The sequence below is a fragment of the Labrus mixtus genome, chromosome 6 (genome assembly GCF_963584025.1).
Source record: "Labrus mixtus chromosome 6, fLabMix1.1, whole genome shotgun sequence".
Taxonomy (NCBI): Eukaryota; Metazoa; Chordata; class Actinopteri; order Labriformes; family Labridae; genus Labrus; species Labrus mixtus.
Window position 1 is genome coordinate 15,356,698 of NC_083617.1, and position 26,489 is coordinate 15,383,186.

At 39.1% G+C, this 26,489-nt stretch overlaps 2 protein-coding genes across 13 annotated transcripts in view; one reads left to right on the plus strand and one right to left on the minus strand.

The window, feature by feature from the left end:
• Nucleotides 1-7,394, plus strand: part of LOC132975571 (mitogen-activated protein kinase kinase kinase kinase 3-like) — a 41,550-nt gene extending 34,156 nt beyond the window's left edge. For 7 of the 10 annotated variants that reach the window (XM_061040209.1, XM_061040210.1, XM_061040213.1 and 4 more), the window contains 8 exons: nt 137-240; nt 591-762; nt 886-954; nt 1,129-1,221; nt 1,432-1,502; nt 1,884-1,939; nt 2,039-2,092; nt 2,810-7,394. In XM_061040209.1, coding sequence (XP_060896192.1) covers nt 137-240; nt 591-762; nt 886-954; nt 1,129-1,221; nt 1,432-1,502; nt 1,884-1,939; nt 2,039-2,092; nt 2,810-2,897 — 707 coding nt within the window. In that variant the 3' untranslated portion in view covers nt 2,898-7,394. The remainder of the gene's footprint in view (nt 1-136; nt 241-590; nt 763-885; nt 955-1,128; nt 1,222-1,431; nt 1,503-1,883; nt 1,940-2,038; nt 2,093-2,809) is intronic. The other 3 variants (XM_061040211.1, XM_061040219.1, XM_061040220.1) reach the window with 1 other exon arrangement.
• A 1,223-nt stretch (nt 7,395-8,617) lies between these two features.
• Nucleotides 8,618-25,954, minus strand: arhgef33 (Rho guanine nucleotide exchange factor (GEF) 33). 3 transcript variants are annotated; one of them, XM_061040223.1, is made up of 18 exons: nt 25,677-25,954; nt 21,917-21,960; nt 19,531-19,695; nt 18,683-18,804; nt 18,327-18,478; nt 18,097-18,237; nt 16,655-16,781; nt 15,741-15,873; nt 14,420-14,527; nt 13,947-14,039; nt 13,575-13,723; nt 13,370-13,459; nt 13,030-13,208; nt 11,863-12,323; nt 11,564-11,785; nt 11,149-11,291; nt 10,602-10,689; nt 8,618-8,853 (listed from the first exon to the last, which is right to left on the minus strand). In XM_061040223.1, the coding sequence occupies exons 1-18, from the start codon at nt 25,726-25,728 to the stop codon at nt 8,848-8,850; spliced, it is 2,475 nt and encodes an 824-aa protein (XP_060896206.1). In that variant the 5' UTR covers nt 25,729-25,954; the 3' UTR covers nt 8,618-8,847. The 3 variants fall into 3 exon arrangements, with proteins under 3 accessions (XP_060896206.1, XP_060896205.1, XP_060896204.1); XM_061040222.1 differs by lacking the exon at nt 8,618-8,853 and having other exon boundaries at nt 10,130-10,689; nt 18,327-18,475; nt 25,677-25,953; XM_061040221.1 differs by lacking the exon at nt 8,618-8,853 and having other exon boundaries at nt 10,130-10,689; nt 25,677-25,952.
• Between the last annotated feature and the right edge of the window lie 535 nt (nt 25,955-26,489).

Here is a 26,489-nt window from a genome sequence, read left to right on the forward strand (position 1 = left end):
TTAAAGTAAACACCTCAACCTTCTCAACAAACACATGCAGAATGTCATTATCACAGCACTGAATTATTTAACCTAAACGTTTGAAGCCACAGGAATGAATACATATAAACTGATCCCTGGTGTTGTTTTCTTTCAGTCCGTAACCCGTACACAGGCCATAAGTACCTGTGTGGAGCCTTTCAGTCCAGTGTCATGCTGTTGGAGTGGGTGGAGTCCATGCAGAAGTTTATGCTCATCAAGGTCCGTTGTTGTGCTTTAAACGTCTTTGTGTTTCCTTGTCTGAGAGTATAAATATAAGTGCACAGGCACGTTTTCTAAGGTTGTTCTAATGCACTCAAACTATTTTAAAATGTCTGTAAGTAGACTATTCAGCTAATGTGTCAGCATACCTACCTACTCTAAACTCTAGTGCTAGCTACTGCACTAACAGCCTGTGTTTTTAGGAAGATTTCTTTGCTTTATAAATCTTGTTTCTGTCAAAAGCACCTCCTGTGTCTATTTCTAGAGCTGAAAGTACTGATTACTTACATTTACTGGGGGATCCTTTAAGTTACCTGACTCATTACCTTCCCCCCCCCTCCCCTCAACAGAACATCGACTTCCCGTTGCCCTGTCCACTGGAGGTCTTTGAGATGTTGGTGGTGCCGGAGCAGACCTACCCTCTGATCTGCGTGGCGGTCAGTAAAGGCACGGAACTCAACCAGGTGGTTAAGTTTGGCACCGTCAACCCCAACTCTACCTCCTCGTGGTTCACAGAAGCAGGTGACAACAGCGCGGCCCTTTTTTCTTTTTTTTGTGTGTGTGTGTGTTCTGTTAAACAAGCAACACTTCACCTGTTGTTGGGGCACATAATAAAATACTCTGCTCTCCTCTTCCTCTCTGCAGACACACCGCAGACGTGTGTGATCCACGTCACCCAGCTAGAGAGGGACACTATTCTAGTCTGCCTCGACAGTGAGTGATGACTGTGTTCCTGCACTGTGCAGCTTCAGCTCGCCCAGGTCAGATTGAAGAGGTTTTAATTCTCTCTCTCTCTCTCTCTCTCTCTCTCTCTCTCTCTCTCTCTCTCTCTCTCTCTCTCTCTCTCTCTCTCTCTCTCTCTCTCTCTCTCTCTCTCTCTCTCTCCAGGGTGTATAAAGATAGTGAACCTCCAGGGCAGGTTAAAATCCAGTAGGAAGTTGTCAGCTGAGCTCACCTTCAACTTCCAGATCGAATCAACAGGTAAAAATAGTTGAATTTAAAATTACATGAATATAGCAAATAATATGAAAATGGAGACAGCACAACTTGGGGACACATCTGAAATGAGTGATATTTCCCATCATTTAAGGATCTTGACATTTCCTGCATGTCTCCTAATTAATCTTACATCGCATGCTCGTTTGTAATCCATAGAGATCATTCATATTGTTTATACCTGTTTGTTTGCAGTTTGTCTTCAGGATAGTGTACTAGCCTTCTGGAGGCATGGCATGCAGGGGCGGAGTTTCAAGACCAACGAGGTGAGACTGACCTCCTATTTGTCTGTGTGTTTGTGCCCACTCAAGAAGAGGTCCATTTGTTTTGTGTTCTTTTAAATCTATAGTTTTTGAGCGTACAAAAGGGTCATCATTTCACACACAATGACACCCAGAATAAACCTTTTCAAAATAGCAGACAGTCAGCTGAAATTTAACATCTTTCACTTGTTTTCAAAGACAACAGACCACACATTTTGTTATAACTATCACACTTACTGAGTTAGTAACCACATTAATCAGAGCACTCATATTATACTTCCCCACAGTGTATTAAATGTAGTAATCATGCATCAGGGTGTTTGGCTTGGTTTGTCCTGGCAAGCTAACCTCAATTCTTTTTCTACTTTTCTTTTTCCGCATCAGATCACCCAAGAGATCTCCGACAGCACACGCATCTTTAGACTACTGGGATCAGACAGGTGAGAAAGCGCACATCCACTTCTCCTTCACTTCTTTTAAAAAATACACATGCACATAGGTCTTTTTTTAACATCCTCTCTGATGTCTTATCACTGAAGACGTGCTGACGGTATAGATCCGGGGGCGGAGGAAAGAGGCCTCACTCTGCCCAGGTACACTCACTGCTCATTGAAAACGCTGCCTCTTATCTGTCGGGACGCTCTAGATTTGCTTGACGCCAGATGTCACAAGACTGTCTGAGAAAGGGAGAGAAAAAAGTGTCATAGGATACTCTGCAAAGGGTTGGGAGATAAAACCTGTTGAGTCATGACTGCATAGACACCAAAATGATCCTTGTCTGCATTTACATATATATTAGTCAAATCTATCTGTTTTGTATACATGATGGGTAAAACACCAGAAAAACAAAACAAAACAAATCAGGTTTTTTTTAACCTCTTTTGGTGTTTATTGTGTCATTACTGAACAGCTGAGTCCCTCAGAGTTATAACAGTTGAATGTCTGAGTCTATGGGTCCCTTTTAAAACAGTATTAACAGCTTTCTCACTGTCCTCAGGGCAAACAAGAAAACTTTGTGAAGTGCTTTATGTCCAAGCAAGTTATCCTCCTCGGCTGCCTTATTCCAAATAACAGGGCTTTTACAGGATCCGACTGTATCCTCAGGGTTGCTGGCGGTGTTTTTTTTTTTTATACATATTACTCACAAAAGTCTGTGTCTTTACACTTCTTATTCCTCTATGTGGTATTTGTTTTCATCAGAACAAACTAACACCAGCGCTGGGATTTAAAATGCTGTTTTGTGTTACCATCCCTCCAAACCAAACCTGATGTCGTTTTTTTGTGGGTTTTTTTGCCTGTTTGTGTTGCAGGGTGGTGGTGCTGGAGAGCAGGCCTACGGACAACCCTACAGCCCACAGCAACCTTTACATCCTGGCAGGTCATGAGAACAGCTACTGAGACTCACAAACACAAAAAAACACACTCTCTAAGCAGCCACTAATGCAGACAAGGGGGTTGAGCAACTCGAAGATACAGTCAGCCCAATCTTACCGCTTACCCAACCCAAAAACTCCTGTCGGCCATTTAACTGGGAGATGAGGGAGCTGTTCGTGGGCGCCGATGTGGACTCCCAGTTGCAGACATTAAAATAAACCACAGTGTTACATGTGTACTAGCTAAGCGTGTTGTAGTAGAGCAGCGGGTTGTCGACACTTATCTGACACAGTGAGGTTTAAAACTGCTGGTCTGTACCCAGAATCCTTCCTGATACCCTCCCCTGCACACTGCACACTGGGAAAAAAAACTGCTTCCAGCACAGAAGTCTGACTTCAACACTACTTCTACTACTTCTTGTACACATACTACAACTACTACTGCTACTGCTAATTGTGCTAAAGCTTTACAGAAGAGCCACCTTGCACAGGAAAATCTGTCCTTCATCTATTCGTGTCTCCCTCCTCTTCTTCTTTCCTTCTCTCCCATTTTTTTTAAACTACACTTTTATTTATTGTGGCATGATGTAACTTTAGCGAACAGGATGGCTCACCTGTTTCATTTGATTATTATTTTTTTTTTTTAAGGATAAAGAGAAGAGAAAAAAAAGACTAAAAAGCTTTGCCACCTCTGCTAGCAATGAATTCCAATACCCGTCACCACACCACACAAGTGCTTAATTGACCTCTATTTAATTGTTGTAAATATAAATGTAGTATTTTTTGACAGAGCCAAACACTAAAAGACTGGTCATGTAGATAGGTGTGTGTATAGTCGCTCTGTACATCTGTGGAGACCGACAGAGAGACAAGGCGGGCATGGAAGAGTTACGGGGCTGTAGATGAATTCCCCCCCCCCTGCTGTCTCCTCAGGTGGACAGCTTAGGTAACATGATACTACTCTAATAACAATCTGGAGCTCAGGATTGACCTGAGCAGACACAGCAAGCAGCACCGATTGGTCATTTTCTTAAAGCATGACTCACCCTCAAACCCCCTGCACATTCTGCACGTCGTCACGGCTGCAGACGTTAGTAAGTTCCAGTCGTTTTACGTTTTTTTTTTCCTCACTTTTTGACATCATTTTTTGTTTTGTTTTTTAAATTCTATTTTAATCAGAAAGTTATTTTTTTTTCCATTTAATACTTTTCTTTATCGAACCACTGGTGTTAAAATTTTGCACAGAGAAAATGGTATTTGACAAACAAATGTGACGTCATTATAATATATGACCCTGTGTGTGTATGCACAGTGTGTAGGTATGTGTGTGTGTGTAGACATAGAGTTATGCACATACTAAGTGCATCATGTACAGATCCGGTCTTAAACAAGTAACAGTTTTATTTCTGCCTGATGTCCAACAAGAAAAAAAAAGCTGAAAGACACACAGAAAGATTTTATTTTATATTTATCCAGAACACTTGGTTGATTTTAACTTTCAGCCACGATTTCTGCCATTAAATTTAACGAATTCCACGTCTGGAGTATGCAACATATTCACGATTCATGACCTGTTCTGTTAAAGTAGCTACATCAAATTGTTAAAATGGGCAGATACAACAGATCATAATGTAAAGAGTACAATAAGAACTTAATGCTGAACTCCCATTCTTAGCTAACTACAGCGCTAATATCCTTCAAAAGAAAAAAGGGATTCCCATGAGAGGTTCATAATAAGCTAAAACAACATTCTGGGTACTTCTGTGTGCACAGTGATAATATGCTGTTAAAAAAAATCTGTTTTGTTGCACTGAACATCTGCAAACTCTTGAATATGCCACAGTTGTTTAATGCCAATCGAACAGCTTGTTGATGAGCCTGTATGAGCTTAAAACGAATAGAAAACTTTATATATAGTTCTACTGTTTCAGAAAGAACATGTTATTTAAACTTTGAGCTACTCTATTGGAACATACGCAAGCCAAGAAATGCGTTGGGAATTACATTTCTGTGCAAGTCCAAACTATTTTAATTAATTTTAGTCTCATTTTTAACGACGACCTTAGTTACTGTGACTTGTTTAAAGGCCGACATCTGTATGAAAGATGACTTCATGCATGTAGATAATATGCACTCTGTGGTGTGTAGGAGTCTACATGTGGCAGTACACTACCAGTCTTTACAAGCTGTAACACGAGGGGGGGGGGAGGGGCTTTAAAGGACTACAACACTAGTTTAGAGACACCATTACTTACAGGGCTGAAGTTTTTTGGTTCATTCTTCCTAAGATGTCAATCCCTCATTTGTTAATTATCCAGTTTAGAACAGAACAATGAGATTAATGAAAACACACAAGACTGCTGGAGAGGTTTACTACCTGCTCTCCACATGACGCATGGTTTCATCAGATCAACAGCTGCAGCTGAAGACCATTAACATACTGATAGGGCAATGATTAGTGTGTAATGTTAAGTCGAGCCAATGTTTGATCTATTTCAGCTCTCTGTAGAAGTGTTGGTTGTTGTAGGAATATTTCACTATGTTGGGGGACTTCTTTAAGAGAATGTAACAGCTTTATATTCCTGCTGACCTCCCATCAAACCTTCATTAGGTTATGTTTGATTTATTTTTCTCACACCCAACAAGGAAGCATGCCCTCTCTCTAAACATCCATTGACAGGAAACACAGCATTGCCCCCCCCCCCAACATTCATTTTCATTGTGTTTTCATGAGTTTTATTTTTGATTAGTCATCCTCCCGCTCCAGATCAGCTCATGATACTTTAGTGCAAGTAGCTGAATAAGCATAGTTTAGTAAGTGTAAAGAGCTTGAATCCACTGTGAGGATGAACATTATTTTGCTTCCTCTGTGAACACTTTTATTTTGAAAATGCCCATTGAATGTCACTTTGCACCCGGAAAACAAGCAACATGCATACCAAACATACAAGAGCTAAATATGCTAAACTTAATTGCCCTGTAGTAAGCTAGGAGTGGAAACTTTCCTAATATTGTTCCCTTTATAGGACTTGTAATACGCCATATATCAGCCATAGCAGAGGTAGATGTCAAATAGGTTGAACTCTTCTGGTAAGATCTGGAGAGCACCGAGACCATGAAATGTGTCATGCACGGAGGGAAACTATTTCAAACTGCCATGCAGAGAATATCAAACTTACTCAAAAGTAACCATAGACCTTAAAATGCTTTTAAAAGCATCTAAATGTAAAACTGTAGAAAAAGCAAACAATGTATTTTTTAGCATTATTTTCAACTGCCTTATAATTGAATTTACTACCGCAGACGTGTGATTTAGCCAAACCCTGCTCATTAGTCTGCTACTTAGCCAACATGGTGTCATAGATTCAGGACTGCAACCAAAAACATTTTCCAAGAATTTGTTCTCTCAGTGTCCAAACAATAGTTCTGCAAGTATACTACCAAGCCTAAGACTGGCATCATCAGCCATTATGTCTATTAATCATGTGTCATATAAAAGCTTGATTTATTGAATTTGACTGGTCACTTGCCATTCTACTAGTTGTAATATCATGCCTTACCAAACACGTTACCGGGTCATATTTCGTCGTGAAAATCTTCTCTCCTTTCTTAACATTTCAGCAGCTTGACGCGACATTTAATTAGGCTTTTTAAATAAGATGCCAAATCATGTTGTGGAAAATAGTGATGGCCAAGTTTAGATAGTTAACCTGGTGGTAAGTCCTACTTAATGAAAAAAACAGTTTGATTCAAAAGACAGCCATGAACAGCGCACATGGTTAAGGTTAGCTCCTGTGAAAATTCACATTTAAAGGTTTTTGTTACGGAAATAACGATCTGCTTGTAATCTGTATTGATTTCTTTTCCTTTTGGTTTTGGTGTCCGTTTTGCAGCAACACAAAAGTGTTCTGCAGGATAGCATGACGCTCTGTGATAATGCTTCAATAATAGACTCCAGTTGCATCTGTTGTCTTCTAACGCCGGTGCCAACATGGTTATTCTTGGTGGGTTTTACAGAAAAATTAAAGAGTCTGTTTTTTTATTATTTTATTTTAACTGCTATTAAATTAAACCATGAGTGAAACATAAATCATAGACATTGTTTTACGCTGCGGGCACCATATATGTGTTGACAGTCACAAAAAAAAAAGATCACTAAATTGGCAATGAAATGGTTTTTCAGAGATTGCTTGTTCTTGTCTACATGTGGTGAACCTGATGAATCTTGTGCTCCATCCAGATTAAAGTTACCCTGACGAGTTATATACAGACGCTGTTCTAGCCCAGGCCTACTCCGGGTAAATAACAATAACACAAAATAAGTCTCCTCTGTTCTGTCGCTATTACATCACTTTTTTTGTCTTTTGTTTTCATAATGCAATGCACACGTTATGAACTGTATATATTGTAAAATAAAAATGGGTTTGTTTTACATACTGTATAATTGCCTATATTTTGGTTCAGAAGTGTAACAGATTTATGAGATGACAGGTTAACACATTAAAAAGAAGGATATCAGCCATTTGTTTTCCTGAGTTGGTTATTTCTAAAGGGCCTTTTTAATGGCAGACATCTTGGCACATCACAGAAAGAAAAGCACACGTTATATTAAATAAATGATGGTGGTAGTATGATGAGCTGCTCTGATTTCCTGCTTTGTTTGAGAACCCTGCCACTCATACACTTGCTCTCTTACAATCAGAATCGTCTTTTATCGCCAAGTACATTTACACATTGAATTTGACATGGTGTTAATTATATAAAGGACTTGTGGAAAAATATGAAGGAGTTATAAAACAGCGGTGCTCCCGTTGACAGTGCACTCAAATAGAATACGATTTTTAAAAATATATAATATAAAATACAACTATAAAAACAAAAACAACAGAGCTGGGCTTTGCATACTTTAGAAAATGTCTACTGAAAATTTGTCATCTCCAAATTCATGTATGTGTGGTTCAAAAGAACAGTTTTAGAAAGATAATTGGTACTATAATACTGATGTGAACCTGAGTTCAGTTTAGTCATCCAGTTTCAGAGAAACATTTCAAGTTAAGTTCATTGAGGCTTTTCCAATCTCCATATTTTTAATTAACAGAAGCAACATTAACTTTTCATTAGTAAAGCAATAAGTTGAATATCTGATCAATGTTGTGTTATTTTACCTTGAACCAGTAGCACTCAAACTTTTTCTGAATATACCAAAGAGTCCTCTGACTTATGCTCCATTCTTATGACCTTAGTTGTAGTTGATCTTTTAAGACATGTTTCTGCTTATATGATACAAATGATGAAGAGAGAAGCATTTTAAATTTCCCAAGCTGTCTTTTGTGAATAGTCCTAGAAATGAATACAAGTGCTAGCATGCTAACATGCTGAGATGGTGAACAATTGGCCTACTTAGCATAGCTTGCTTTGCTAAAAAGCTATTGTGTTAAAGCCCAGCAGATTTGCTAGCATGGCTTTAGATTCTTATTTTGCTCATCATTGCTTTCTTGTTCTTGTTGTATTCTGTGGAAAGCTCATCTTAGGGAAAATTCTCAAATGTCAAGATGTCCATGACGTAGAATCAATATCAGCATGATGAGTTATAGTCATAGATGTGTCCTGCCTTTTTAAAGAGTTATTCAAAATAGTGTAAAATCTCAGTTTATATGGCTGAAGCGTATCTTGTGTCTCAGAGAGGACCCAGCATATGATTAGGTGAAATTTGATTCATCTCGGGACAAAGACACTGAACAGCACTTTATTTTTTGAAGTATGGACCTTTATTGAGCATTCTTGTCTCCTCATTGACACATTCACCTCTTGACAAAAAACTTCTGTTCAATTCTGTCTTTCTTTGGAGCAAAATGCTTAACACATAAAAACATACACAAATACCAGTTTAATATCTGTTTTGTTCTGTAAATGATACACAATATAATCATCTTTGGTTAAGACATGATGCAGATGGATAGAGAGTTGAACTGGAGTTACATCTATAAAAGAGAGTCAGAACATTTTAAATAGATCTTTTTTTTTTTTTTCAAATTAGCAACAGTAATCATATTTCAAAAGATAGCTGTTTTTTAAGACAAAGAGAGAATAACCCATCAAGGGATGTGCAAAAGTAATAATCCAAGAAAAAAATTTCACTCATTTTAAAGTTTTGGTAACACTTTAAATCAAGGTCACAATATTCACCATGAACTAGTTGCTTATTAGCAAACTAATAAGTAGCATACTGTCTGTTTATCTGTTAAGCACTTATTAGTACCTTATTATATTTGACTACAGCCTATAGCTAATAGACCATTAACTCAGAGTTTGCCCGAAACACTCTCCTAATTACTGCTTAATGATAGTAAGTTAGGAAGTTGTTGAACATGAATTATGACATTGATATGTTTTTGCTTACTTCTACCTTATAAGGGCCAAACTAAGCAAAGGATGTTAAAATCATCATTCATGTTCAACAACTTCCTTACTTCCTAACAATAAGCAGTAATTAGGATAGTGTTGAGGGCAAACTCTGAGTTAATTTCTTATTATCTATAGACTGTGCATGGTTATGTAGAATAAGGTACTAATATGCGTTCTATAATGACTTATAAGCAGAGAGTTTGCTCATTATTAGCATGCTTATAAGCAACTAGTTATTACCAAATATTGTGACCTTCAATAAAAGTGTATACAGGGATGCATTTGTAGGATAAGGAAAAGTCCAGAAATAGAAGGTAAGGAAGAGCCATTTAAAGAGCCCATATTATGCCCTTTTTGGGGTTCGTATATTTAATCTATGTACCTACTTTTGTACGTTAACAATAGCTAAAGTCCGAAAAAAGTGTCTGTTTTCATGTACTGCTCCTCCTTGCTCCCTCTACGCTCTGAGTCTGTCAGCTACGCTCTGTTGAGCCCACACTGTTAGACCCCACGTGGGCCAAGTCTGCTCTGATTGGTCTGCCGATCCGCTCTGTCGTTATTGGTCAGTTGCTCAGCACGCTTCTCGGAAATTTCAACATGAGCTGCAGGGCTTGCCACAACGAGCCAATGGGCTTAGATCAGTGATCTCACACTGACAATGACGCCGCACTGACACATTTTTATCAAGGGGGGCTAGAACCGAGTGTTACATGCAGCTAATGCTACAGCTAACAGGAGGACGTAGGAGAAGTCACGTTTCCACAGACTTTGAATTTTTGCACATAGATGTGCCTAAACATGCACAGGACACTTAAAGGCATATAAAACCAGAAAAAGCATAATATGGGACCTTTAAAGGTTAAAGGATTGACAGTGTCAAACTATGACCTCAAGTGGTCATGTCTTGTAATGTGGGGGGAAAAGGAACCTAAAAAAAGTCAAACCAGCTTTAAGTAAATGTACAAATACACACTGATAACTTAACCTCACATTTCCTTTTATTCTGAGCAAAAATACCCCTGTGGCCGTTTTCTTAACTTTTGAATTTGATCCATGTGAAGTGCTTTCCCTCACTATGAACTTTTTCTTTCTGTCACAAAAAGGAGAACTGGATACTTGGAGATGATCAGAGTAAAGGTAGCGTAGCTTAATGAATAATACCTGTACAGCATTTATATATCATTTGTAAATGTTTAACAATCAACCATGTGTTGTACTGATACTGAATGTAAGACACTTTATATCACATCAGTCTGTGGTACTGTTTGTGTGTGCAGTACAATGGGACTCATACAGCTGTGCCACGGTTTATCTCCAGATGTACCTGTTTGGGATTCTTCCCCGGAGTCTCGTGTTCACCATTGTTTTGGTTTTCTGGGGCTTTCTCGCCTCCCTTCTTCTCTTCACCGCTCCTGTGAGAAAGAAAAGCAGGAGTCAATTGGAATCTTTCATTTTGTAGTACTTTGGCAGTATTGTTTAATAGATATGTCTCAAAAGTAAAGCTAAGTTAGGCTGTTATATATTTAAAAAAATACAGTATTTGTGTTAAAGTTTCTCATACTGACAGAACAAAACAATTGGATAGCTAACCTGCCTGTCCACCAAGCTACCTGTCTTCATGAATGATCAAATTCTTCCACAAGTTGGCTTCTTCCTCTTTCAATTATTTTTTTTTAAATCTAGCTGAGTCCATATGGTTTCTTCAAAGTGACATTGCACTGAGCTTTAAAGCATTTTCTGGATACTTTGCTGCAACACTTGCTGCCTTAAAATGAATTGGTGTTCCTTGTGGCTGCATTGACATGATTGGATGTCAGCTTTAGTATCACTCTACTCATGTGAGTATTTCCTTGTTAAATTATCATTCTTACTTCTTCTTGAACAGTTTCTTAAACGAGCTCCTGAACCCTCCTTTGTCCTGCTTCCGACTCCTCTCGCTGAAGGGGGTGTGGTTGTTCTCCTCCGCCCCGCCTCTCCACTTTGAATCCTCCCCCCATGACTGGAATCCAGAGTCCTGGCGGAGTTGAACGCAATATTTGATTTACTTCAATTACGATTATTTGATTACATTTGGTAGCATTAATCATGTTTCCATCTCAAATAGTCCAAGACAGTCAAATGCACAACTAAGAAATGCATCGAGGGCATTGTTTGATTTCATGTTGCTGTTAAGTTAAGAAAGAAAGTGGGGGAAGTTGTCCTAGAAACAACGTACCGGTACTTAATACTAATCACTCCAGGTCAAAAAAACAGTTAAATTGGACATTTTTCTTTGTTGCCACCTACAATGCTGAGCATCCCTTGAAGATCATCGTGCTGTTTCTCTGTATCAGCTCTGTTCCCGAGGGGGCTCTGGACCTTACGAGATGGCGTGGGACACCCTCTGCTACCCTTACTACCCTGGCGCTCCAGCTTGGCATGGCTTCCCAGTCCCACCCTGTGGAGGTGGTCTGACAGTTGACCACCATCCAGGCTCACTGTGGTGTCCATCTGCAGGCCATTCAGTGACTGTACAGCAAAGGAAGTGAACATTTTTACAGATGTAGGAACTTTCTGAGGTTTTACTTTAGCACAAACCAGCCCACCTTGCTCTTACGCTGACTCGCCTGAAGGGATCGGTGCTGATTGTGCCGCATCATTACAGCTTCATCTGGAGACACGCACCCTCTGGTGGACATCTTATTGTAACCGTTCCCCTGGCTTCCACCATTCCCGAAGACATCGCGTGTTGCCGACACATTCACCGCCATTGCATGACGGGACGCTGAGGGGCCTTTGGGGCACTTCATGAAGGCGATGTCGATGGAGGAATCTGACGAGTCAGAGGAGCAGCGGTCGAACATGGAGTCGTCACGGAGAGAGCCTCCCTCCTCTTCGTAGAGGCTCTCCATCCCCGGTGGGTCTGGAGGAAGAAGGAACTCTCCGAGGGCATCTGCCAGAGCCGAGCCTGGTTGAACCTGACGGAAGTCTGGATGTCTGGAGGTCAGATGATGATGGCATGTCACGGACCGCTCAGATCCCTCGCTCTCTGGGATACTGCCAAGACCTGAAGTCAAAGGTTGGTTGACTGATAGATCAATGTTTGACACAGAGTTAAATCATGAAAAACCTACACATAATAATGTAAAAGGGCTCTAAAGCAAATAGACACAAAACAAACGCTCATGTGACCATTCTGAGTGTACCAAGTCTTGTTCACCTAAGACATTGAGGCCTGCACCTTAGACTGGGGATTAACGGTTTCACATGGATGCTAAACATTTGCCACATAATTTACATTTTTACTAAGACTTTGGCAGTCCGCTTGTTGTGCCTTTGAGCAAGCGACTTTTATAGCAGCACTCAAAAGAGCGTATTATGCTTTAAACAAAGTGTTTAAGATGAAATGTGGTCTGAACAAGTCAATGCTAAATTGTCTTCTTCCTGTTCCAAACAGCAAGACTTGGATGTAGGGCAAAAAGCCAGACGTCTTAAAATCCTACATTTAGAACTCACCGACTCACTTTGGAAGTTCTTGCACATTTTTTTTTTTTTTGTATTTCAATGTTGGTAGTAACTTTGTAAAGAATGAAAGGAGAGAACTTTAAAGAGAAGTTCATCTCCTACCAACTTTCCTTTCTCAGGACAACTGACAAATTGTTGTTTTAGATATTGTTCGGCAGTCAAATAAGCTCTTCTAGAAGAAAACTGACAACCAGAAACAACAATGTAGTCATTTGTTGGCAAAATGAGGCACTCCTGTGAGCGCAGACCTGTTTGTTTGTTGTTTCTTGAGTCCATGTTGGGGCTGAAGAACTGGAGCTGAGGGGGCCACTCGGGGTCATAACCATGAGATACTGAATCCTGGTCCCGCTCCCAAGCTTGGAAACGATGAGACTGGATCTGCTCCAGGAGACACTGCTTGCTCTGCTTCACCTGGTTTGCATGTTCTCTGTTAGGGATAGATCATTCATATAAGGGGATTCATTACCCCGATTCTTCAGGGGGTTTTAAAGCACAAACTACATATGAACCTACTATGTGCTAACTTATAGGATGACATTGGAGACGGATAGCACCACTAGCTTGTTAACAAATTAAAAAGAAACTCACAGCATTGCACTGCTGCAAGGGTACGGCGAGCCGATGTTGTTAGCTTTAATCCCACTTTCAACTGTCTTTAACAGCTGTTTCATGTTAGACCTGCAGGGGACCAAAAACACTTATTTTGTCAGGTTCAAACTCTCACAAAATGTCATGCTGAACCTCTTGCGCAGTTTTTTTTTTTTTTTTTTTTTGGTACAGTGGTATTCCTGACCTCTTCATCTCCTTGCGGTTATGCAGGAGTAGCTCCTGGTTGTGCTGGAGGAGGTGATGGTACTGAGCCGTGAAGGACCTGAACTGCTGGATGCACACCAGCAGCAGGTAATAGTCTGGGTGCTCCGCCTCCGTCTGCCTCAGCAGTCCCTGCACAAACACATTTATTATTCATGTTCACACATTTTTTAGCAGATGTTATGTTCAGAGACACATCTGCTCTATCAGGAATAGGAGAGGTTTTTTTTGTGTCTTTCAGCTCTTTTGATCTTGTGCATGAACTGTACGAGGGAATTCTGAGTTTGATTTGACCACACATGATGTTTAAAAGTGAAGCTCTTTTACTACAAAGGTTTGTGTGTATAAATCTAACCTGCAGCAGCAGAAGGTACTCAGGGATCCTCTGAACCGGCTGAAGCAGCAGAGTGTAGAGAGACGGTTTGGATTCATCACCTGTTATATCACTCTGATAGATGCATCATGGACCAATCAGAGCATGTCAACCAATCAGAGTGGAGGGACAAAACCAGTTAATCACAGACAGAGCTTTAAATGAACTCTTTGCATTTTTAGCTAATGTGGCTGCCATACATTCAAGTCATTACAGTTGTTTCTGAATAACAGGGTCTTGTTGTTGAAATTAATGAACATTTTTTTAATCAGAAGTAATTTAATTGTAAAAGCACTTTCATTACAGGTAATCTCAATGTGCTTAAGAAGTGTTAATGAGTACACTTTGCTAATTATCCCCTCCTGTCCTGTCTATTAGATTTAAGTGCTAATTCATATCCTGCTTTGTTTTTACATTAAATATGATCTACATTTCCTTTTTTTTTTTTTTTCTACCTCCAGAAACGCAGAAGATTTCATGGAGCTGGAGGAGAGTGTGGTGACGACTGATAGACAGTCTGGAAGCTCCTTCAGGTAGGAAACATAAAAGTCCAAGAAATCATTCTGAAAGGAGACAAAGAGAGATTCTGTCAGGACACATTTGGCTTGTTCAAAGTATAAAAACAGCATAATGAAATATATTTATCTAACCTAAGACTAAATACTCTTGTAATAAAATAATTAATTTCTTTGTTTCTATTAAGCTTCTTTTTCTTGCCATTTATTTTTTTTTCTCTCAGAGGAACCGTAATGCATAGCGAACGTGAACTTGAATGTGTCTAATTCATGAGGTGTGCTTACCAATTACCGTACTCTATTTCCTCTGGTTCACTCAAAGCAAATGATTCACACATTGTCTTTAATAGAAGAGGATCCTGAGATTTAGTTTGTGATGTCTGTGTTAGGCAGGCTGATAGGCAGGCTTAAGGTTTCAGCCTTACGGTTCAAGCTCAAAGGTTTTTATCGCAGTTTTGTTTTTAATATAAAAACTATATATATATATATATATAACAGAGGCATCCCCCTGCTGTGTCAAACAGAATACCTGTGCAGCTGACAAGTCTTTCTGAGAACTGTAATTCTGTCATCTTGGTATCATCTTCGCCATCAGTTTATTTGTGCAGAAATAAGAATCCCTTCTGGTTCTTTACTACATCTGTATTCCAGCTCTCAACATGGCTCCGCTGGAATTTGACATTTAATTTGATGGCAGCTAAAGCGACTCACATTCATTATAAATGCCCGGTCACAAGACCAAACCTTCTGACCCTGCCACATTAAGCAGCCTGGAACAGGACTGTGCATTGTGAATGACAAGTTATGGAAGTTAATAAGCAGGAGGTCCAGATCCTTTGTGCTAATAGCTTCAAAACAGCCGATATATCCTACATGTCTGGATATTTATAAGATCAACAAGGGCCTTTTTTCTCGAAAGGTAAAATTGTAACTGTAACAGTCATTGCTAGCAGGTGTTGAAGATTTGTTGGATTTTGGTCACTATCCACATGTTTATTTGCTGGAAAAATGCTTCCACATTATTTGGCAATTATTGTTCCATTTTGAGATATAGCACATTGTAGTTTTTCATGTGCAGTTTGGTGTTGTTGCGTCTGTATGCTCATTTGATTAGAAAGTGTGACTCACGCTAACAAACATGTTTAAGTGTTTACTCCCCCGTAAAGAAACTACATTTTGATCACAACAATAGTCAACACAAACGGTGAAAGATGTACAGTATCAACGCACAGTAGCTCAAACTATCAACTTGCTTGTTTACCTCTTTGCTGGTGAGCCTCATAAACACATCCCCCATGATGCCTTGCCACTGGCACTTGATCACACGCTCCTGGAGAGTATGGAGCAGCTCCAGGTGCTGCTGGATCAGAAACCTCAGAGAGCTGGGAAACGGACTGAAAACACCAAAGAACCAGTGAAGGTGAGAAAAAAATAACTGGAATGCCCCCCCAAAAAAACAGAAAAAGAATTCACAAAGCCTTCCTCCTTAAAAACATTTATTCTCAATTATTCATATTACTTAAATAATATAACAAAATCTGACCTTGCTGAAGAGAGATGATTTAAATAAATCATTATTGTTGCATTTTTGGCTTCTTCAACTGCCTCGTATGAATGACGCATATGAAAATGTGTTTGTGCTTTCATGTTCTAAATTTGAAGCCAGTTTGCGTTCTTATGTGACAGACTTCTGACAGCCAGAAGGTTATTTATATAAAAACAAATGCAATCATTCACAGATACCAATTAAGAACTCATGTGCTGCAGCTAAGCAGTGATCGTATTAGTAAGCTTTGTAGAGAGTATCCTCTCTGACTCGCTTGTGTTTAGAACCTGCCTCTATTTCATTACTAGGTTTCCTGTTCTCCCCTCACTGCAAGCTCTTAAATTAGATCAGTAGACACTCCTGGGAGAGATTCTGAATGATGACCTCTGAGTGATGACTGAGAGAAATGACTGTATAGTCTGTTCTATTTATTGAGTTTAAGACTCATAACAGATCAGAGAAATCGTTTCCATGGCAGAAAAGGTTAGCAATGTCTGTCTCCTCCTTATTATGTAACCTCCTTACCCATTAAAAGTTGTTCATTTCAACAAAATCATTTTTATGTCTGTTTTGAATGTCAATGTAAGATTTTGTGATATTGTTATGTTTTTGAAATGTGTTGTCCTTACCGTTTGTCTTTGGAGGTGAGAGCTTCTGTTCCATTAAAGGAGATGTTGGCCTTCAGTAACAGAGACAGGTGGGACACATAAACTCTCTCTGACTCCAGCAGCTCCAGAGCCACTCTCTGCCTCTTACCTGCACACACACAAACAGCATTTTGGTTAAACTATGCTGAGTTACACATGAGCTGTATGTGGTGCTCTTATTCTTATAATATCTCAGACTGTTAACAGGCCCTCCTCTGCTGCTGATCGGTCTTCAGTGCCAGTAATGATGCTAGCTAAAAAGAGATACTAGCTGACATTACAGCAGATGGTAAATTCAGTTTTATCACCAGGGCCCAGTTAAAAAGGTTTAATATGGAAAAAAAATCCTGTAGATTGGGAAATCCACTTTTTTCTACCTTGGATCACGTAATCGTAACTTAATGGTTCAAAGAATCATCTTCCTGATCCAGGTACAGACATTAACCGGTTACCAAATCCAGATTACAAGCGCTTTAACGGGAACCACATACTTTGTCCACAAGAGGTGCCAAAATTCACTCAAACTGCAAGTTCCTCACAGCTGTTTTGAATGAGATAGGCTTTTTAATGTCGTGCAATGAGGATTTGTTTGTTTGTTAATGATGCTGATCTTATGTTATCTTGTCCTTCTGAACAACTGGGTCCTAATATTGAACTCTGAAAGGTGAGGTTATCTTTGAGGGTTTTGTGATGAGGATCTTGAAATATATTGTGTAAAAAAAATGTATTGCCATATTTAAGAATGAGTAGGTCTTATCAGTATAAAATTAAAACGACTGACGATTTGAAAAAGTGCCCATAGTGCAGTTAGCTTAGCTTAGCAGAAAGACTCAACAGGAAAACAGCACAACAAAGCTAGCTTAGCACTGTCCAAATGGTATTTACCTTCCAGCAAGTCTACAGCTCTTCAAATCAGAATGTGGTGTGTTTAATCCATACAAAACAAAAAGATAGTTCATGGTCTTCAGTTTGTGTTTCTGAATAGAGCTAAGTGACTACCTGCAGCGTTTTCTTGATACCTGGACCTAAGACAGTCAACAGAACTCCAAAAACAAGACAGAACATGTTAATGATTGTGTTTAACATGGGCTGTGGAGAGGTGATATTTAATTTTAAGATGGCCAGGCTGTTCCCTGTGTCCAGTCCTTATGCTCAGCTAGGCTAACTGGTTGTAGCCTTAAATGTAATGTTCAGACATGAGAAAGATATTGCTCTTGTCTTACGTTTGGAAAATTAGCAGAAATTAGGCATATTTCTCGAAAAATAAATAACAAACTGTAATGTGTTGGGTTATGCATTGTTGTTAGTAACTAAACTGTAGTGTTAGAAGCAACACTGGTAATATAAGCATCTTTGTGATTATAGGACCACATGAACTGAGCATTGGTGTAAATTTTCACTGATTTAACACATGTATTTCTTACTGTTTTCAGTCAGGTTGTTGGATGTCTCTGTGTCGTCTCTGCTGTTCTTTCTCTCTCCCCATGCTGGAGATTTAGACAGGAAACCTCTCTGCTGCTGCTGCTGCTGCTGCTGCTGCTGAGCCTCCTGCTCAGAGGTAGACGCTGCAACACACACACATTTCCCTTAGTTCTCTTACACTGCCTGACCTTTAATTTAAGCCGTTAGATGTGAATGATTTCCATAGACTGACGCTGTGTGGATGTGGTGCTCCTCTGTGGTGATGATCCACTTGGTGGCAGACTGGAGAAGAAGTGTTGAATAACACTGAGCTCTGACTGGCTGGGCACACAGATGTGTTCATCCCCTTGTGCCAAAAGGACATCTGCCTTGGAGCTCTTTCTACTTTTGAATCAATTAATAAAAGAAGGAGTTACATAATCTGCATTATTTCCAAGAAGCAAGATCACAAGATGAAGCACTGCAGTAGGTGCCTTGTTTAAAGGCATTTTTGTGGCGTTAAAAGGTCTTTAAGATTAAACTGCAATGAAACATTTATTTTAGAAGAGCAAAAAATTAAAGAATATAGTTCATTTTTTTCAACTTTACCTGTGTGGAACAGAAATGAAATCTTTGTTGTTTTCTGACTGAAGCAGTTCTATCCTCTTCTGCACCTCTATTTGTCTGCTCGAAACATCTTTAATGTGGAACAAGGCCACATTCAGCTCCTCCTGCAAGCAGATGACCCACATCAGTGTAACTGCTGTTCACTGATAAGACTGAAGGAGAATGTGTTGTATTTACTCTGTGACACCACAGATATGAAGAGAAATCTGCTTGATTGACTTTTCAGGAAAAAGTTGTTGTTTTTTTTAAAGTTTTGTGATGTCCTATTGTGAAATAAGTCATTCATACATAAATAGTTTGGGATAGTTTTTAAAACAAGGAAAATCAGCTTTAAATAAATAACAGTTGATTATTATAGGTGTTCCAGCTTATAGGTGCAAATTAGTTTAGAGTAATCATATTTGTTAAGCTGTCATCACCATCTGTGGTGTGGTAATAATACTTAATGTGATACAACACATTTATTATAGTGCTGCACTATATGTATATGTATGTATAACACTATATGTTATGTAACAACTTTCCATTCAAATCCACCTTTGGACCTTTCATAATAAGATGACAATAATAATATCTTTCATATAAAAAGTATATTACACAAATCTCCCAACATGACCTACATGTGTATCAGTATTTCCACTTCTGTTGAAGTATGACGGAGTTACCTTCCTCTCCAATGAATAGGATTAGTTTACAGTTCCGACAGAGTTCCAGTCAGATGCTCCAAATTATCTCCCTCTTTTACCAAGAATAGACTGTTTGTGTGTGTGTGTGTGTGTGTGTGTGTGTGTGCATGCATGTGTGTTTGTACTGTGTAGAGTCTCCAGCACCTTCAAAGTGTTGAGGGAGTTCTTGAGGCCCATTATCTTATCATCCACATCAGTCTCGTGGGCCTGGAGCTTCTCCTCCAGGCCCTGGTCTCTGTGACGCAGCTCGCACAGCTCTGTAAGAGCGACCTGGAGCCCATCACGCAGCTCATCCACCAGGCCCTGCAGCTGCATCACAAGAAACAATGTTGAGTGTTCTACCGCTGCAGAATGCTTGAAATGTAAACAGGAAAAAATATTTACAAGAATTTAACATTTAAGAAGCTGAAACTTTGCACAAAAGTACTCAACAGGAGCATTTCTTCTTCATTGGTGTGTATTCAGTTTTCAGTTCAAGTTTGATTTAATGGAAAACCTTTGCTTTAGAGTTTTTTTAACCCGTGACATTTCTTCAAAGACTTACCAGTTATTTTCTAAATGTGTGCAATTTATCATTAAAGATATTTCTGTAGGCTATTCTTTGGATCTTTATCTTTATATTTTCAGCTATTTTACTTTTCACTGCATGTACTCTGAACTTTTGAACTTTTTGTTCTACTGCCATCTCGTTATCTAATTAATTTAGTGTTTTATACTGGAAGGGTTTTCCATTGTATAAGCACGTTTTGTTCTCTTCCATTACATTCTGTTTTCTTTTCCAGTTTTTTCCATTTTTCTGTAACTTCTTGTGGTTCTGATGGTTCTTCACTTTGGTTTTCTCAGACTTCTTCCATAAGAGAACATTTGCTTTCAGCTTCGTATCCCAGTTAACTCTCTTTTCTTTCCTCTCTTCTCATAATCTCCCTCTTTTTTTTTTACCAAGTGTCACTTTTTGAGCGTTTTGTTATGATAACCTGTGTGGTTGAGTCTTTATCTGGCTCCCTGTTTCTCTCATAAGTGATTGAATTTATCCAGCAGGGATAACTGAATCAGCTCATGGGAACATAACATAAGTTGGAGCTGCTCTCCCTCTCTCTCACTCTCCCCAAATCTTTCCATCTCTCTCTCTCTCTCTCTCTCTCTCTTGCTCACACCCTCTCTCGGTCATGTGAAAGGCATCAGGCAGCACACTGAATAGAGCATCTGTCTGCTGTGCCTTCTGCTCTTCTTCTCCTCTGATGCTATCAGTGGTTAAAAGTGCTACTGTACGTCTGTACACCTGGGGCTTCAGGTTTAAAGACTAACCGCATTCCACACAGAATTTTTCATCCAACTATTTCTGTTACAAGTTTAGCTATTGTTGAGGATTTTAAAAATGAAAGTAAATTTAAGTGTCAGAAGGTCATAATTCAGTATAGGGGATTACAAGTAGCCTCAGTGAGACACACTAAGAAATGTATTAGAAAATGTTGTCTTTTTGGCAGCCTGTGATAATTTAAACCTGATCGATTACAGATCCGCTTGCGCAATGCTTTTGCCTGACCAAGTGCAAAACTCTTAACCTAAGTGTTTGATAGGACCCGGTTACTTTACTCTCCTTATTTTCCTCCGCTGTGAGCAAATAAACTGTCTTAAAATGTCATGAGACATTGCAGGACTTGAAGTCCGTGGGACATGAATCACAGCTTCACACTCCATCACTGCGTGCACCATGATGAGAAGAGCTAGGACACTTCATTTATTCTGCCGTGTTACTCTCAGCCAAACAGTCACTTTTTGTGTCCTCGCTTTATATGAAGTGACACTTTAAAAGAAGCTCGACACCGTTTGTTTAAATTGTCTGAGCACTGTGTGGAAAGCCACCGGATAATCTTCAATAATGAATGTAAAAATATAATATTGTGCTCATTTCAATGAACATATTTAGTCTGTCTCTCATATTTAAACTGCTTCTTTATTCAAATAATCAAGACAGAAATCTCTGTTCATTTGTCACATTAAAATCATCACTAATGTAAAAAGCCTGAAGCACAATGAGTCAGAATATCAAAGAAGTGGATGTTGAATATTAGTGTTTCTTTTTCTCTCTCCAAGAATGTCAAAAGAGCCATGAAGATCCAACAACCCCTCATGTGACAAACTAAACTTTTAACTTCTTCTGACTTTTGACCCTAATGTTTTCTGTAGATCCTCAGAAGATTGTACGTCATGTGGTCAAAGATTTTTCCCATGAAATTTTTAAAATTAGGTGTGAAGGAATTAGCAATTAAGTGGTTTAAATGAGCTCAGTGAGCTCAGTGATTCTAGGAAAATCAGCCAACACATAAAACGTTAAAATGGTTTCCTTGTAGTTCCTTGTAGCACTCTGAACCTGTCAAAGAGATACGTTTGTCAATGCTGCATGCTGAGTGCGCGTACAGTAGGTACATGAAAAAGTAAAGATCATTGCAATGTTTATTTCAGATTCACCATAAATGAGTTGTAAACTTAAGACTACCCAAATTGTGTAGAAAAAAAAGCTTTCGATTACCTGTGCGATCTCCAGGTTAACCTCCTCTACGTGTTCTTCTTTATCTGAAACAAAAATTTTAAAAAAGCTGATGTTTGTATCCAAATAGGCAGCAGCTCCCTTAGAAAGGTTGACAGATCAATAAGTAGAGAAATGGGATGCTTCATACCATAGAAATAGACCTTAGATAAAACATGTTTTTCAAACAGAAATGTTGAGATTATGTAGTTCAACTTCCAAAGTGCAAACTTCGACAATAAACAATGAACCTGTTTTCACAAGAATTCAGTAATCCATGAATTGACTTGTTAATCTATTGCTCAAATTACTTATAGGATTCAAACACTTACACAATTCAGCACATTTTATTTAGATAAGATTAGATACGATTCTGTGATGCAGAGAGTCAGTGGGGGTATATCTAAAGGGATACTTCACCCATTTGCATTAAGCTTTGTATCATTAGAAACCTGGTAGTACTTTTGAATGGTCGTGCATCCCGCCCTCATTTTCCCCTGAGATGAGAAATCTTTGTATTTCTAAGTCTGAAAAGGAGCTTCCAGTGACGCAAAGTGACGATTTTTGCGTCACTGAGCTGGGGCGGACTGGTAGTGTCGGTGCTCTCACTGTTTGCCTATGGACACAGACATAGAGTCTGTTTTCTGCCAGGAATTTCCAAGATCAATTCTGGAAGAAATCTCAGAATCAGTTGAGGAAATGGCCTCATGTGTTGAAGTAAATATGTCTGTAAATGTTTTTATTACTGTATTTCTAATGCTATACTGTGTATTTTGGAGAAACTGTAACGATCGAATTTCCCTCTGGGATTAATAAAGTATTTCTGATTCTGAACTAGAGGACTTTAGTGGGAGTGGCCTGCGATGCTGTGCATTCTGGGATTTGGTGTCTTTCATCCACATGAGCCAAAAAGACACTTTCTGCCTTTTCTCGGCCAAGAAGGCACCAACTTCAAAATGTATTTCACATTTCTACTACATATATGACCCAATGTCAATACATGATTCATGTTTCAACGGGTGAAGTATCCCTCTAAGTATTGCTAAAGCTTCCAAGAAAATTAAACTGACAATCATAGTAACTTTGGGGATATCACTCAAGATCTAACCACCTGTCCCTGGAAGGCTTTATATTATTTGGTCTCACTGTGAATTCCTGTTTTTTGATTACTTTAGTAACGTAAGATACCGTTCAGAAATCCGACCCATAGGCCTCTGAGTAAAGGATTCTGTCTGTATCAGGTAAAACCTTTTGCTGCACAGCTCATGACAACATTTCTTATCACAGCTCAACATTATCACACAGGTCTGAACCAAAGAAGTGGCTGGGCCCCTGAGAAGCAGATGCCTATCAATCATATCAGTGCATGTGTATTTGATCAGTAGCGATGGAGCTAGCCTCCTGGCTAACATTTGCTTCCTCTGCCTGGATCTGATCAGCTTTTTGAGCTGACTGAAAAAGGTTTGTTAACTAGTTATTGTTGCCTTCGAGTCAATTGCACTAGCCTCCTTTACTTTTTTTTTGTTTGCCATCCTTATTTTTGGTCAGAAGTCAGACATTTCTGGTCTAATCTTTAAGTTCAACTGGCCCACTCATGAAGTTTACATCACAGACTAAATGGTTAACTTAAGAAAGGGAAGGGATGGGGGGTTGCTATATAATGAAATAGGCAACTATAAGCAAAATGTGAAGTGTATTTTTTTTTTTGTTAGTAAGAAAAAGTGAGAATTTAGGTGTAAAAACAAAATTGTGTTGTCATTGCTTAACTTGTGAATAGATTATGTTTTTGCCATGGGCCCTTCATGCAGCTGGGGCCCATAAAGCTTTCCCTTTTTCCCACCTCTTATGGGTGTCCTTGTTAGCAAAGTTAAGTGCTTCAGCAGTCATATGAAAGTGCTACACAGTTCAGTCCTTCCCGGAAGAGAGAGTCATCCGACTGCATCAAAGAACAAAGTATTCTTTTTATGTCCTCTTCATGCTCATGTGTTGATCCTCCACTAACTTGTGGTAACAAAATGTTATAATTCTAGTAAAGAGAGCCGCTCCATGAAGTGCCTCATGACAGAAGAACATATTTATTTCTACTCATTTGTAGCTGACTTAGAGAGTGGAAACAAAATGGTTGGGATGCAGGAACGTGCTGTATAAGCAGCATTCAGATAAGTGACTGATTTTACTTTTCAACCCAGACAAATAACTGGTTGTATTAAAGCACAGTGCTTCTGTTTGTTGATGAAAGTTCACTGGATGAGGTTGCTGTCAACATTGCAGAGGGTCATCCGAAATACGCATTAAGCATGTATTATCATGCATAATTAACAAGGCCTCAAGGGGCAATGTGCCACGTCTGTAAAGCACAACACTTCCTAAATGTGAAAGAGCAAGAGAGGGAATACAACGTGAAATAAGGCAGTCTTTCAGCATGCAGGCTCTACAGTAAGAGGAATCGTTACAGTTGTTACTGGCTAGAGGCTTTAGCTTCAAAGTGTTAATTTAAGCTGCACTGCTCCAGAGTGAACCCTACGCTGAAAGACAAAAATGGTTGAAGTTATAACAGTTATGAAACCAAAAGGTTCTATAACTGAATTACTGTCAGATAAACACATGATGTCAATCACAGAGCATACAGTCGATTAACTGAAATACATATGCGACAGATGTTACAATGAATAGTTTTACTTTGTATAATGCTACGGCACACATCTTTGGCATGATGAAATTTACAATATAACCATGTAGTTATTATCTGTTATTTATTATTAAGCCCGGCTGATTTTATTGGTAGATTTAACTTTGTAGAAGTTAAGTGTAAGTTCCGCCCACAACAAACGGGGAAACGATGCGATGCCTTCTTGTCATGTCTGATAGCAAACTACAGAAAATGTCCAAAAGTTGATGTGTGATTGGATGCATTTTTTTTATTAGCATTAGGAATAGATAAAAAAAAGCACAACAGTGAAAACAGTGAAGGTGTTTTGTTTTCTCCTCTAGACAAAGTGGATAAGGATAATACTTTGACACCCTAATATGTTAAGTTCTATAGTTCCTGGTACATTTTGTCAGCATTTTAGCCCTTAATTGCATATCTTAGTCCTGTCATTGTTCCACTTTGGTGTACATGTGAGAAACATTACACCCCTGCTCTATTGATGAAACAGCCATTGACTATATAAGAAGTGAACTCTTGGTTGCAAAGCAAGAGAATGTCAACTGCCTCAAATCTCCAACAATCCAACTCCTCATCCAATGTGTGTTATCTTCTGGCTGCAAAAAAAAGTATCATCCGCAAAAGAACACAGACAGGGCTAAATGCAGAGATATGAGAGTATGTATTAAATGTCCCTATAGTGCCTATCCTTATGGTAAAACTATAAGACATCGAAGGGATCCTTTTCAAAATTGTGAATGTTATGTTCAGGTGAGATATCAGTGGATGTCTTTTCATAGACTTGTTATTTAAAAATAATATCCGTGCAGGATCATTAGATCTAAAACAATAAGGGTGAATTCAGTTAGAATGATCACGTTCCGACTCTTCTTGAACAAGACTCTGCTGCATTACAAATAATCCACAGCCAATTCAACAATGTAACACCAAATGTGTGTTCTCAAACCTGACTTCTTTCATTAAATGAAAGGACTAATTTACATAAGAATCCATGATTTTCATTCTATGAGTTGCAGCAAAATTACAAACCCTAACCTTTTCTCTCCAGGAGAATCTAGTCAAGTTACAGCTCAAGTCTCTTGACACTTATTTTACCTTCTGACACATCCTCCGTCCTTTCTTCTGTTTCACTTTGTCCATTTTCCATGTTTAGGTATCCAGTCCAATTTTGTCCTTTCCAGATTTAAAGCTGTCCAGTTCTAAGGTCTTATCCAGCTCCAGATGACTTCAGTCTGCTCCTCTGCCTTGTTCTTTCCCCCTCTGAACAACCCAATCCTCTGCTGCGATTTGTTTTTTTCTCCTCCAAAGCATGTGAGTCCTATGATTCCCCTTTCGCACAAAAAAACCCTTGTCTTCACAGAGTAGAGGGACAGAGGGGAAAGATCAGGAGAAGAGAGAGAGAGAGAGAGACATCTGCACGTCGTACAGTCACAGACTGGAGCTAAATCATTAGATGGAAGAGGCGTGAATGGGTGCTAATGAGGATCATTGCTACAGCAGCACAGGTCAGAGTTGAAATGGGAAAATCAGGTATTGCACGGGAAAATTAAATTGGCTGATTATTGGGTGTTACATGGACACGTGAATGGTTCCGAGGTCATTTCATTTAAGCCTTTGTTTAAGTAATAGGTCATTACAAGCAACCTCTTTCCCATTGCACACAGCCCTCTGGTCAATAGTATGTAAAAAGAAATATAGCTTACAGCTGCTATAGTTATACCCAACAAATACCAGCAGTTTACAGCAGCAGATGGGATACCGGTTGGCCTTGAATCTGACTCCTAAAGTTGAAGGACCTAGCTCTATAAAGCATTTCTCCCCAACCAACATGCTGAAGCTAAAAGGCTCCGAAAAAAGATTGACAAAGCAGTTTGTGTTAATACATTCAGAGTTGTTCTATTAACCATG